This window comes from Myxine glutinosa, chromosome 7, assembly GCF_964187855.1.
Source record: "Myxine glutinosa chromosome 7, kmMyxGlut1.1, whole genome shotgun sequence".
Lineage (NCBI taxonomy): Eukaryota > Metazoa > Chordata > Myxini > Myxiniformes > Myxinidae > Myxine > Myxine glutinosa.
The window spans coordinates 190,239,182-190,253,823 of NC_136267.1; the positions used below are offsets into that span (position 1 = coordinate 190,239,182).

General features: G+C 48.3%; 1 protein-coding gene across 1 annotated transcript in view; it reads left to right on the forward strand.

Annotated features, from left to right (window-relative positions):
* The window catches only part of LOC137430930 (dual specificity calcium/calmodulin-dependent 3',5'-cyclic nucleotide phosphodiesterase 1A-like), a 400,001-nt gene that overhangs the window by 235,438 nt on the left and 149,921 nt on the right, over positions 1-14,642 (forward strand). The window contains exon 10 of the mRNA XM_078782637.1: positions 14,060-14,161. Within this exon, the coding sequence (XP_078638763.1) occupies positions 14,060-14,161 (102 nt within the window). The remainder of the gene's footprint in view (positions 1-14,059; positions 14,162-14,642) is intronic.

Genomic DNA, 14,642 nt, shown 5'->3' on the forward strand with positions numbered 1-14,642 from the left:
AAATTCCTCACACGATACTACTTCAACGTACCCAATCAATCAACCTTCGCAACTCAATCAATTTTCACGGACCGGGTGTTTACAAACACGGATATCCGGGTGTTTTTCACAGACACGGATATCCGGCTGCCCCATTTATGTTATTGAATTATAATGAATGTGAATGCCCTATTTATATTTAAATATACTTTGAAAACTTTGAATATCTTCAGATAAGTAGGCTTACTACTCACTTGTTTTGCAAATGTTTTCACCGGAATCAAATCGAGAATGAGGTCGTAATTGCCATAATTGCCGATATTCGGTTCTTCACCTAATGTCCTAATGGCCTACAATCTCACGTAATGTAGGGCCTACATTACGTGACAGCACATTGGCTCAGTGTGAACTTTGACCCGCCCTAATCGCTATGTAAATGTTCTCATTGTCATGCCAATCATGCATTGTAATCGCATGCAGAAGCGTATAGTTGATTTATTCGAATGTTATTAGAAAATTGAATATATTGTTGCGGTTTTGAGTCTGTCAAGTGAGTTTAATAAAGGTTAAAGTCTGTCCCCCATAGTTAGTCACACAAGCAACATGTAGCCTCGCGATAGTATAGTTATGTCTTAGTATTTGTAAGCTTAGTCCTTTTCCTTTGTTAGTTCTGCGTTGAGTAGGAGCCAGGAGAATAGGCCCTACTTGCCACCGATTTTCCAGCCACCCTAGCCTCGATCCAGTTTGCTAAGCATTGGTTGATTATTGGACGAGTTAACACGAGGCAGGCCGAGGAAGGTCGGGGTGTAGTCGAGGGTGGAGCGACAGAAGCGATGACGGTAAGCACGAGCCGCCAATCAGAGCTCTGAGGTGGTGACCACGGCGTGGCGTCAGAGGGCATGGTGAGAAGGTTCGAATGAGTTCCAGAAGGTTCGGGGGGCGTAGCTATAAAACCGGCTGCACGAAAGCCCTCAAGAGGACCCGCAGAGGAACGCAGGACTTACAGCAGAGGACTTGCTGTGAGAGAGAAAGATAAAGGACTAGTGCGGGAAAGCCGAGAGCAAAGGAGAACTCGCCGCAGTTGATGAACTTGATGAACTTCACGCACTTGCACGAGAGTGGTACAGATACGCGAGCACAGCCAGACGCGCTTGAACCAAATACCGCACATTTTGAGACGCGCGAGTGAGAACGGCAGAGTAACCATGAGCAGCGCTAAGTCCGCCCTTTGCCGTTACGCTCCAACATCTGGTTTGTTTGAGGGCCGCGCTACGAGCCCCTGCCTTCGCCTGCCACCATCTTCGCGGGACGTGCCGAGGACCATGGAGAGCCGGACGGAGGCCATCTCTGGACGACCACGTGGACGCGTTGGGGAACATCTACCCATCTGCAATTCCCTGTGTGAGTGTGAGGCGGGCCCGTTGTCCAAGGGATAAGTTAAGACTGTTTAAGGCTATTCTGTGTCTCTTCGTCCTTGAACCTGTATATACGTGTGGGAAATAATTAATCCATTTGTTCTTCCTTTCTTCCTGATTCGATCGTTCCGGTGGTTTCCTCATTTGACTAAGCGTGGCACGAATAGGATCGCTCCAATCGGGTTCCAACATCTAGGTAACTGTGCGGACCACGTGTACGCAATCCGCTCGGCGTACTCAAACCACACGTGGTTCGTGCGAGGCTTGTTTCCTCGCTCCCACGGCAGCGCGGGGAATTAGGTACGAGCGAGGAGTGGTCCCGGGACCCTACTTCGCATGTGTCCAAGAGGGGCGTCTCAAGTCTCGGTTCCGCCAGGCCCAGCAAAGACAAGGGGATTAATCCCCCATTGGTAAAGGGATTAAGGGCGGCGTAGAGAACCGCAACAATTGGTGTCAGGAGTGTGGGATTGGACCCAGAGTGCGCTTCACGCACTTGAAATTGCGAGTGGATTAAATTTAGTTTTTAAAATCAAAATTAAAAATTCGTGCCATGGCTAGCCAAAGTGGTTGAATGCCAGTGGGGGTAGAAGAGGAGGTAGATAAGGAGGAATTAATGACCCAGGACACGGGAAGAATTGGGAGAAGAGGAGGACAGTGACGAGGGGCCGGCAGCAGGGGTAGAAAATGGCGGCGCCTCGCACATAGCCGCGGCAGCCGAGCCTGCTGTGCCGGCCGCATCTGGCCTGGAATTGCTCCTAATCCGACTAACTGTGAAAATGGACAAATCAAGGGCAGAAATGAAGGAAATGAGTGACAAATCCACCCAGGGAATGAAAGATGGGTTAAAAGGGTTGGAAAACAAAATAGATGCCCAGAAGAATGACATAAATAAAATACATGGGAGAATGGACATCCAAGAGGAAAATGTGGATGCTCAAAGTAATCAAATGAAAGAATTTTATTTATTTATTATTATTATTATTTTTGGTATACCAGATCGAGGCTCGTGAAAGAGCTAACATTAATCACACAAAAAGACAAACCGACACACAAAACACAAAAAACAAGGGGAGCGGCAGACAAGATGGGGAGAGAGGGGGAAGGACACAAAAGAGAGGGGGAAGAGGGGGAAGGACACAAACACAACATTTGAGAGCAGGGACATCGGGAGGACTTGGGGGGAGGTGGAAGAGGAATAAAACATATGAACACTGCAAGGACTCTGGGGTGAATTACCGGGGGTAGAAAAGATCAAGGTTTTCGATGGGGGAAGATAAGAGATGGTGGTGAACAGCTGTTTTAAAGACCTGGAGGGAGGAGTGGGATTGAAGGGAGTGGGGGAGTTTGTTCCAGAGGCGGGAGAAAAGGGGAATGAATGAGTGAAGGTGAGCAGAGAGCCTAGACTTTGGCAGTTTAACCATAAGAGGGTTGCAGGCAGATCTTGTGCGACCTGAAGGAATATTGGGGGGACAGAGCACAGAGAGAGCTGGGGGAGCAAGGCCGGAGAGGAGTCGGTAGAAGACAGAAAGACCACCAACCTGCCTGCGGTGAGTGAGTGAAAGGCCCTCGGTGTTGACTACATCGCAGGAGATTCCAATGATTCTGAAAGCTTTGGCCTCAACAGCGTGAAGCCGAGCAAGGTGTGAGGCAGGAGCACCGGCCCATAGGGGAGAACAGTATTCCATTGAGCTGCGGATGAAAGCCTTGTATGTGGTGAGGAGCTCAGGTGTGCCAAGGAAGGACTTCGCATGACGGAGGATGCCCAGTCGGCGACTGGCTTTGGAGGCCAGCTTGGAAATGTGGTTTTCCCAAGAAAGATCATGGCAGATAGTGAGACCCAAAAGCTTGAGCGACAGAACTTCTTGGAGAGGATTGTTGAGAAAGTAGATGGGAGGGTTGTCCAGTCGGTCCTTTCGGAGAGACATTGTAAGAGTGTGAGATTTGTCAGGATTGAAAGACATGTTCCACTTGTTTGACCAGTCTGTGATTTTGTCCAGGTCTGCAGAGAGTGAGGAGGCTGCAGACTGCCAATCTGAGGGATGAGGAATGGAGCGACAGAGAGTAGAGTCGTCAGCAAAGAGATAGAGAGGATTTTCAAGAGAATCAGAGAGATCATTGATGAAGACCAGAAAAAGCACAGGGCCCAGAACACTACCTTGGGGAACTCCAGCCTGAACAGGAAGAGGAGATGAGAGAAACCCATTCAGGGCCACACGTTGACTACGACCAGAGAGGAAGTCCGCCAGCCATGCGTGGAGATTTCCATGGATACCAAAGGAGGAGAGTTTGGTGAGCAGAGCAGGGTGCCAGACCGTATCGAAGGCACGTGAAATGTCAAGGGAGACAGCTCTAATTTCCTGTTTGGCGTTGAGGACCTCCATCCATTGTTGAGAAAGCAGAAGCAGCATGTCCAGAGTAGAGTGACCAGGTCTGAAACCAAATTGATGATCAGAGATCAAGCCATTGGAGAAGAGGAAAGATTTAATATCTGAAGCAATGATGGATTCCATGACTTTGCTGATAATTGGGAGAAGGCTGATTGGTCTGTAGTTGCTGGGATCTGTTTTTGCACCTTTTTTGTGCAAACCAGTGATGTTGGCTGATTTCCAAGCAGATGGCAGATGACCTTGAGCAAAAGAGAGGGTGAAGAGAACAGAAAGAGGGAGTGAAAGAGCAGAAGAACATGATTTTAGGACCCGTGGGCTGATGCCGTCAGGACCAGTTGCAGAATCAGAGTCGAGGGTTGACAGAAACTTTTCCACCTTGTCAGGAGGAAAGTACACAGAGTCCAGGAGCAGCTGGGTACGACTGGATACGGTGGGTACAGAGAGGGATGGGTTTGGGACACAAGATTTAGAGGCAAACACAGAGTTGAGGCATTCAGCTTTTTAACGTGCGGAGTCAGCCGTTAAGCCGTTTGAGGTGAGGGAGGGGATGGAGGGGGAACAAACACCAGAAACAGATTTGACCAGACGCCACCAGGATTTGGAAGAGGGAGACAGATAAGAGAGTTCGGTCTTGAGAATGGTGAGATATTGTTTCCTGGCTCTCCTGAGGGTGGACACACACTTGTTTCGGGCTTTGTGAAAGGAAATGAGATTTCCTTCCATTGGATTTGCTTTCCAGGAGACGAAAGCAAGTTGTTTCAGGGCAACAGCCTCACCACAAGATTCCGTGTACCATGGACGGGAGGAAGGGTATGACAACTGAAGACGAGATGGTATAAATCTGTGCATGAGAGAGAGCAATTTACTTTGAAAGAATTCCCAGGATGAGTTGATGTCAGAGGCGGTAGAGATGGCAGACCAGTCCAGATGATTGATGGCTGCTTGAAGACCGTGCCAGTTGGCCTGAGTGAAATGCCAGACTCGTCGACGCTGAGGAGGCTCTCTGAGAATGGTCAGAGAGATGTTTACTTTGACAAGCACATGATCAGATGAGCCGATTGGAGCAGAAGAAGAGCAGCAGACATTTTCAGGGAAGTTTGTCATAACCAAATCCAGAAGAGAAGATGCTCCGTTGACTGAGAGCCGGGTCGGGAAATTGACAGATTGTGTCAGTCCCAGTGAGTCGCAGAAGTCCTTTGCTGAAGAGCCATGGCTGGTGAGAGAGGTACCCACACCCAGCCAACTGGCATGGTGACAATTGAAATCACCACATATGAGGAAGAGAGAGTTGGGATGGGTAGATAGAAGTTGGTCCATATTATCAGACAGTGAGATGTAGATGGAGTCATCGCTGTTTGGTGGACGGTACAACACACATATGAACAAAAGGTGGGAGCGAAGGGGAAGCCATAGCCAAAGGTATTCCTGGGGGTGAGGTGGAGAGAGGGCAGTGGAGGGCGAGTGAGGAAGAGAGTTTTTTATAAAGATAGCAACCCCACTTCCAGGACGAGGCTCAGGTCTATCATACCGGAGGAGGGAGTAACCTGCGAGAGATACCAAGGCATCAGAGACATCATGATGGAGGAAAGTTTCTGTTAAGCAGATCACATCTGGTTTGTCAGAAGCAACCTGTATGGAGAGGTCTGTCAAGTTTGAGCGAAGGCCCCGGATGTTTGAGGTCCATATCGTTAATGAAGAGGAAGGGGGAGCATCAGGTCCAGAACAGGGGGGGGGGAGGGGTAGGGTAAGATGTGGAAGAGGAGGAAGAGGTAGGGAGAGCTGTTGAAGGTGTGTCAGAGATTTCATAGATTTCAGAATAGCTTGGAGAAAGGGAAGAATGGGGTGGACAAAAGGTTTGATGGAGATTGGGTGAGGCACAGTGAGGTGTTATTTGAGGAGGGGGAAGAGCGAGGCAGAAGGTTTGGGGAGATGAAGGTGAAAGTTGGAAGGGGGAAGAAGCAGGGAGGATGTTTTGAGGAGGAGGGGTGAGAGGGGAGTCTAGGAGGGGAGGAGCGAGGGAGAGTCTCGGAGGGGAGGGGTGTGGGGGGAGTTTAGGAGGGAGGGGAGGGAAGGGGCAAGGGGGGAGATTTGAAAGGGATGGGTGATGGGGAGGATTTGGAGGGGAGGGGTGAGATTGGATTTTGAAAAGTGTACGATTCATGGGAAACGAACATTTTTTGCAAAATGAGTTTGAGACCTTCGAGTCAAAAATACGTTTGAGGACACTGGAGGAGGGGTGGAGTTCTGGATAGTTTAGGGAATGTAGAAAGGAGGAACTGTAAGAGATGGTATTATATATATTTTTTGGAATGAATAGATTTGGTGAGCAAGACGAAAGCATCCTTTTGTAGGAAAAGAAGAAAAGGGTGTTATAATATATGAGAGAAAATAGTTGTTCAGGGGAGAGATTATACATTTCTAACCGCGTGATCGCGAACGAAGAACGAACGAACAAAAAGAACAACAAATAAACGAATAAGACCTGGGAAGGAAATATTTTTTTGGGGGGGGGGGTTTTTTTTTTTTTGTGAGTACAGATATTAAACAAGGAGGTACGGGGTGAACGACTGGTACGAAACAGAGAACGAAAATAATTTCAGCGCATTCGACGAATCGCTGAGAGAAAAACAAAAGTCAAAACCACAAGGTCGGAGACGGTACGGTAGTCTAAGCCTACGAGTACTAGGCCGCAGAATACTCGATACCATTAACCGACGATTGTGTATACATGTACGAAAAATTAGCACCGAAAATTTTCCAAAAGATACGCTATAGGTACACACACCGAAAGATAGATACAGTCTCGACAAAAACACGATTGTGATAGATCACTTAGCTTCGAGAGCGTGAGCGCATGGAGCAGCTTCGAAAAGACGTGACCTCGCCGTGATCTCGCGTGATCTCTCAATAATTGGGGAACAAATCCACCCGGGACATTAAAAAAAATGGGTGATAAGTTGGAAGAGGTGAAAAATGAATTGGAAAGCAAAATGGGTGGCCAATTGAAAGAAATGGGGGACAAAACCACTCGGGAATTGGAAAAGATGGGAGTGGCATCAAAGAAAGAAATAAAAGAGGTGGGGAAGGACATAAGGCGCAGGTTGAGCGAGGAGGTCGCAAAGGGACGCAACGGGGTAACGCGGTGCGAGGAACGCGTGGAGAGCGGGGTAGAGCAGAGCGCGGCTACATGGACCGAGGGAATATAAATTGCAACTCGGGGTGTAGAAAAGCCTACGGCTGCCAATTTGGAAAAGGAAATTTCATGCGTGCCGGCGGTCGTCGAGGAAATCAAAGAAATAAAAGAAATGATAATAGTCGAAATTGGGGCCGAAGAGACGGCAGAGATAGAGTCGGGAAATGAATCGAGGGAAGTGATGGAATATGTACAAAGTTCGTGTTCGCATTGTGATCTCGTGCTTCCTAACAAAATGGAAAGTTTGCAGGTGCTGGCGGAGAAGAGAATCCCCAAGGTGAGTACGGGTGTGTATGGCGCGAAAGTGTTTGGCGGGAAAGGATTTTTGGCACGCCTGGGATCAAGACGAAGCCCGAGCGCTCGTGGAAGGTCCTTTGTGCGGTGTACGCGAGCGAATGGCGTGCGTGTGAGAAAGAAGTGTGCACGGGAGTGCGAGTGTATGTGGGAAGAGTGTGTCGGAGAAGAGTGTGTTTCAGAGTGTGCGATGGCCGAGGAGAGTGAGAGAGAATGCACACCAGAGCGTTTTGTAGAGAGTGTGCAGGAGTGCACACCAGAGCATGTGATTGGGTGTGTACCAGAAGAGTGCACACCTGTGGACGTTACGGAGGACGTAACGGAAGAGTGTGCGCAAGAGTGTGCGCGAGGGTGTACGATGGCCGATTGTGTTACAGAGTGTGTAACGGAGTGTGTGGAAGGCATGAGTGTGCCTGGGTGGTGTGCACCTGAGTGTGTAAGGGAAGAGTGTGCACAGGAGAGTGCAGTAACAGAATGTATGGAGTGTATGGGGGCACCTCGGTGTGCGCGTATGGAGTGGGTCGCGTGTGGTGAGAACGCGGCCCGAGCATCGACGCAGACCGGGGTAGCATTTAGCGTGACGTATAGCTGATGTGAGCCTTCGGTGAGTGGTGTGCTTTGTGTGTGGCGGGGATCGGTACCGCGGCAGTCTCACAAGGACCAGCGTGCACGGTTCGCGCCGGGCCCCGCCCTGTATGTTTGGTGCTGCTTCATGGCGGGAAAGGCGATCGGCACGGTTCAAGGGTGGGGTAGGAGAGTTCGGAGCCATGCCCCCTGGCGGCTGCGGTGCTCCGACCGTGGGCAGTTGGGCCATCGTGCGTGGGACCGCAAGGCCTCGCGCAGAGATGGGGCCTTGAACCTCGGCCCAACAATGCCTCCTCCCCTGGATCAAAAATGCCGGATGGACCCAACCAACAGTAGACCAACCACCCACATGCATCGCTCGGCTTTGTGAAGCCGAGCTGTGAAAATGTATTTCCGCACGGAGAGGCTCAAGTATAGTGGACGAATGGCAGTAGTGTTGGGGGTATGGTACGCTGCGTGTAGGAATGGTAATTTTACCATTCCTCACACTCCGGGGCTCGTGAACATTAGATTAGGGGGATGGCAGTGACATGCACATGGAGGGAACAGCGATGGTTACCTCCATGGGGCACTGAAGCTAGCCGAGGGCGGGCTAGGATAATTGTTGGGGAATTAGATGACAATAGGAGACAAAAGATTTAAGTAGTGACACTGTACTGTAGAGGGGACGTAGAGTTTAGAAGGTTGATAATGACGAAGGGAGTGCTTAGTGTAATGGGAGAATAACCGTGTGTGTGAGGATTTGTGTATTGAGCAAATGAGGAATTGGTTGAGAATCACCGTGTGTGTGAGGATTTGTTTATTGAGCAAATGAGGAATTGGTTGAGAATAACCGTGTGTGTGAGGATTTGTGTATTGAGCAAATGAGGCATTGGTTGAGAATAAGCAGGAATTGTGTACTGAGAAAGATGGAGTTGTGTTGGAGTGTATGGGAAAAGGTGTAAGAGCACAAAAGGTGTGCGAGAGAAGTGGTGTGCAAGATATTTGGTGTGTGAGAAAATATGGTGTGGAATGCTTGGTGCGGAATTAAAAGGTGTGGAATGCATGGTGCGAAGGAGTGAATGGGGGGAGATGGACCCATTCACGAATACCCGGGGTGGGTAGTTTAAAGCCAGGTAGAGGGCTTAGGTAAATTGTTTGGATATTGACACCTGTGGTGTGGGTAGTGGCAATGAAGTGCTTTGGTTGGGTGCATGTGTCATTGACATGGCTGGGCGTGTGGGCTTTGTTGGTGCGTATGGTTATTGAAGCACTCCGCCACTGGTAGTTTGTCGGTCAGGTGAGGCCGAAGGTCGGCTCTGGGAGCCAGTTAGGGTTGTGAGTAGTTGTTCAATGGGGCCCGAGGATCCCAGAGAAGTACCCGGGTAGCCCAATGCCAGAGAGGGCATCAGAGGGGTAAAGAGCCAGGAGGGGCCTTCCCCAGTTAGGTAGTCGCAGGAGCAGGTAAGCTTGGGTGGTGACTTCAGTGGCGGAGGTGCGCAGGTAGTTGGACCTGCTAGTGGAGCCACACGACCCAGCCCCGAAATTGTGCAAGGGCACAGTGTGAAAAATTGAGGAGTGAGACCCAAATTCGTAGGGCACCGCAGAGTGGTCAATGGGAAATTCGGTTTTTAGAACCACATAGTTTAAAGAGGCCAATTGGCAGGGTATGACCCCGGGTAGTGTAAGTGAGTTAATGTCATTAGAGTAGCTAAGAAGCGAATTCCCTTCGCGCCATCCACCGAGGATGACAAAGCTCCACACCAGCACCAAGGCTTTGAAAACATTTGAGTAAGTGAGATGCATCATGACGTGATGAGACGATGTGTTTGTTCCATTCCTTCCTTCCAGGGAGGGATTGGGAGACGAATTCGGATTAGAGGGGGATATGGGAGATAGGACGTAGTGACGAATTTGTAAATACAGGGAAGGGCAAGGGGTAGTGTAAGCTGACTTGGGGGGGGGGGCACGGATGGTTAGGGATGAGCTTGCTCTGCTCGCTCTTCCGCGCCCTTCATGCTGCATTACCTTGTGTTTTTGTGTACCTCTGTGCCCTTTCTGCTTTGCCGGTTGTGCTTTGTCTCTCCCCCACCCCAGGACCATTTTGGAGATGGAACCTTGCAGCTGCATATTGCTGCACCTGTGCAGCACCCCTGCTGCACTTTGCTACATCTGTGCAGCTGAACTGCATGGCACTTTACTGCCGTATTCCTTGCATTTGTTATAACTTTGCTGCACATGTGCAGCACTTGCTGCCACAGTCACTTTGCTGCACATTACCACGTTACACATTATGGACCACAGGTTTTGTGGCCTTACACTTTGCTGTGCAGCACTTTGCTGCAAACTCACCTTGCATCTTCAGACCACTTGTTGTGAATGGCATCAATGTCACGCAGTTGGACCATATCGGGTTGGCCCTGCTGGCAAAATAAAAACGACCACACTTTTTGTACATTTTTATTATTGGTGTGCTAGGAAAGAAGAACTGTAAGTTTTATGCACATGGAAGATGCAGGAGCAAGAAGAAGATGCCAGACAACAACAAAAATGTGACTTGTGAACTGTGAACTTTTGAAATGTGTATTTGTGCATTGCTGTGCTTTCTTTCCCCTCCAATCCTCTTTCCCAAAAAGGACAGGTCCTGGGTCATAGAAATGTAAATAAGGTTAGGTTTTGTGATTGTATATAAAATGCTGCCCACCGGCTTCATGTTTAGTTTGAAAATAATTCCGCAATTCGGTTAATTGTGGGCGTGAGTCTGTCAGTTAGCTACTCAACGCAGTAGGTGGGACATATTTAGTGTTGTAAAACTGTCGCATACATGGGTTAGAGTAAATGTTAGGGGGAACCACATCTAAGTGTCACACGGAATTAAAAGTTAGTCCCGACTATTTCTCAAAACCGGTCGTTCCAGTTTTTGTAGGTTCGACTCGGGGACTGACGAGGGAGGGGGGCAGTGTTGCGGTTTTGAGTCTGTCAAGTGTGTTTAATAACGGTTAAAGTCTGTCCCCCATAGTTAGTCACACAAGCAACATGTAGCCTCGCGATAGTATAGTTATGTCTTAGTATTTGTAAGCTTAGTCCTTTTCCTTTGTTAGTTCTGCGTTGAGTAGGAGCCAGGAGAATAGGCCCTACTTGCCACCGATTTTCCAGCCACCCTAACCTCGATCCAGTTTGCTAAGCATTGGTTGATTATTGGGCGAGTTAACACGAGGCAGGCCTAGGAAGGTCGGGGCGGAGTCGAGGGTGGAGGGACAGAAGCGATGACGGTAAGCATGAGCCGCCAATCAGAGCTCGGAGGTGGTGACAGCGGCGTGGCATCAGAGGGCGTGGTGAGAAGGTTCGAGTGAGTTCCAGAAGGTTCGGGGGGCGTAGCTATAAAACCAGCTGCGCGAAAGCCCTCAAGAGGACTCGCAGTGGAACGCAGGACTTACAGCAGAGGACTTTCTGCGAGAGAGAAAGATAAAGGACAAGCGTGGGAAAGCCGAGAGAAAAGGAGAACTCGCCACAGTTGATGAACTTGATGAACTTCATGCACTTGCAAGAGAGTGGTACAGATACGCGGGCGCAGCCAGACGCGCTTGAACCGAATACCGCGCATTTTGAGATGCCCGAGTGAGAACGGCTGAGTAACCGCTAGCCGTGCTAAGTCCGCCCTTTGCCGTTACACCCCAACATCTGGTTTGTTCGAGAGACACGCTACGATCCCCTGCCTTCCCCTGCCACCATTTTCGTGGGACGTGCCGGGGACCGTGGCGAGCCGGACGGAGGCCGTCTCTGGACGACCACGTGGATGCGTTGTGGAACATCTACCCATCTGCAATTCCCTGTGTGAGTGTGAAATGGGCCCGTTGTCCAAGGGATAAGTTAAGACTGTTTAAGGCTATTCTGTGTCTCTTCGTCCTTGAACCTGTATATACGTGTGGGAAATAATTAAACCATTTGTTCTTCCTTTCTTCCTGATTCGATCGTTCCTGTGGTTTCCTCATTTGACTAAGCGTGGCATGAATAACATCGCTCCAATCGGGTTCCAACATCTAAGTAACTGCGCGGACCACGTGTACGCAATCCGCTCGGTGTACTCAAACCACACGTGGTTCGTGCGAGGCTTGTTTCCTCGCTCCCATGGCAGCGCGGGGAATTAGGTACGAGCGAGGATTGGTCCCGAAACCCTACTCCGCATGTGTCCGAGAGGGACATCTCAAGTCTTGGTTCCGCCAGGCCCAGCAAAGACAAGGGGATTAATCCCCCCTTGGTAAGGGGATTAAGGGCGGCGTAGAGAACCGCAACAATATATTTGATTGAAATATAATTATACAAATATAATTTGTTTTGAAATATATATATATATATATTTATATATATATATATATTTATATTTAAATGTATAATTATTATATATTTAAAGTTGATATTTCATTGAATTTATTACAATTTATTATTACTAGGGCATGCCCGTACTATATATATATCTAAAATTATATCCCCCCCCCTCTATTTACATGAAATGGTTTGGTCCAAAGCGAACGGCTTGCGAGTACGGTGACAATCCCCCCCCTCTATTTACATGAAATGGTTTGGTCCAAAGCGAACGGCTTGCGGAGTTTGGTAAAGAAATCGCCATAGCGTGCACAAACGCGCAGGAAAGCGAAAGAATCGCAAATTAGTTTTAATTAGTTTTAAAACATAGTTTAACGCCAACATAGTTTGCCAACGTGAAATAAATGAATACGCTCTCAAATGTGCCGTCCGAGGCAGAGTCTGTTCGGCACGTTCGGCACACGTGATAGCTCGCTGCTCTCTGATTGGTTGAATCGTTTTTTGGACATAGCTCGGTAACTACTTGTCCGATTAATATGAAACCTTGAAAAGGCACATCCTCGGGTCCCCAGCAATATACCTGGCAAGTTTAAAGTATATCGGACCCGTGGTTGTCGAGAAACAGCGGTCACAGACATACAGACATACATACATACATACATACACACAGAGATTACTGGAATTATAGATAGATAATTTATTACGAGTCCCATATCCCCAGATTTTGGTCCCCACACCCCCAATGGGTATGGATACCCCCAGGTTAAGAACCCCAGCTGTAGAGCGTTGCTGTCATTCAGGTCCTCAAGGCAGAGTGTAGCGAGCGTCCGAGTGTACAGGTACCACCTGTCCTTTAAAGAGACACTCGCAACGCATCCAACTGTGACACTCCCTCCAGACCTCCACGTGTGCGAATGTCCAGACTTTATTTCAAGACTGCCTCTTTGAAAAACTCACAGTGCATCCGAGTGTCCAGGCTATTCAAGCCCCCTGGAAACACTCACAAGTGCTCGGGCCACAAGCCACTTGTATCTTACCCCCTTATTTTTAACAAATCTCTGCACCCTGTCCGTTCCCCTTTGACTGTTATTCGGATCCACGCCAGAGATAAAGCCAAGACAGGATCCTTCACTCAACAGTGGCAAGTTCATCGTACTACCAAGAAAGTTCTCACCTTTTAGTGGGCACCCAGACACCTTGCCACCACTGAGCCACAACACCTTCTCTCCCCTCTCCGGGCTGGATCCCATCCTTGTCACCATCTGTCATGGGTTTAATAAGCCCCTGGTCGAACTCGGACAGTGTACAAGAGATTTATGAATTATAAAAATAATACATGCATGGGAGATGCTGAAGTGGCGTGTAAGATAGTAACGCCACCATGGATAACATCACAGTCATTACAATCATGCACAGCCCGCACCAATATCTCAGCGGGCTGCAACACATATTTGGCTTAATATACTTTCCCCTAGGACAAAGAAACTCAAGGACACAAACTGCCGCCTCAGAGAGAAATTGTACAAAGTTGGCAAGTCAAAGCCTCATAGGGAAAGAATGTTTTGCAAGGTCAAACATAGAACATTATGATAACAGATCCTCTAAAGTCAGACAGTTAGCCGCCAGGACTGAAAATGGGTCACAGTGTGTCGCTGCTGCCACCATCGAGATAGGGAATCTCGATGAAATCCCCCACACAGACCTCTGTGTGATTATTGTAGACAGACCTCTGTGTGATCATTGCAGACAGACCTCTGTGTGATTATTGTAGACAGGCTTCTGTGGGGGCCCTCGCCTCACTTTGCTGGCCCGGACTAAAAGCTCACTGATTGCTGTCAGTCTCTCATCCCATGGCCCTTTGCTCCCTCCATCCATTAACTCTCTATTCCTGTTGATGTGTGCAGGGAATTTCGGGTTCTAGTTGTAGAGATGGTCCTCGCCACAGACATGTCCGGCCACTTCCAGCAGATCAAATTGATGCGAAATGGGATTCAGCAGCCGGAGGGGTAAGTGAAACATGATCTCTCACATTTGGAACCAAAATGGGTTTTCTCATTCAAATTCACTTTGATCTTGTGCAAATAAGACTTATTCCCTTAACCATGAGATGATGTATATGACAGTTTGTATCATCATGTCCAATTTGACTCATGTTAACAATACTTGCTTACTTGTACCTTGCTTTTATTAAGTTTACCTAGCATGTATCGGCTCCCTTCGCTCATCTCACCACACATTGTCGCAGAGGCACGGGCTTGTTCTGACTGAGTATAACGACCTGACTGAATTTGAGTTGCTGTGTTGTCATGATTTGCACCAATCATAATACAAACGTTTATTTTTTGTAAATCAATTTGTAATATTGCTGATATTATTTATTTGTAATTTATTTGTAATGTTGCTGATATTATTTATTTGTAATTTATTTGTAATGTTGCTGATATTATTTATTTGTAATGTATTTGTAATGTTGCTGATATTTTTTAT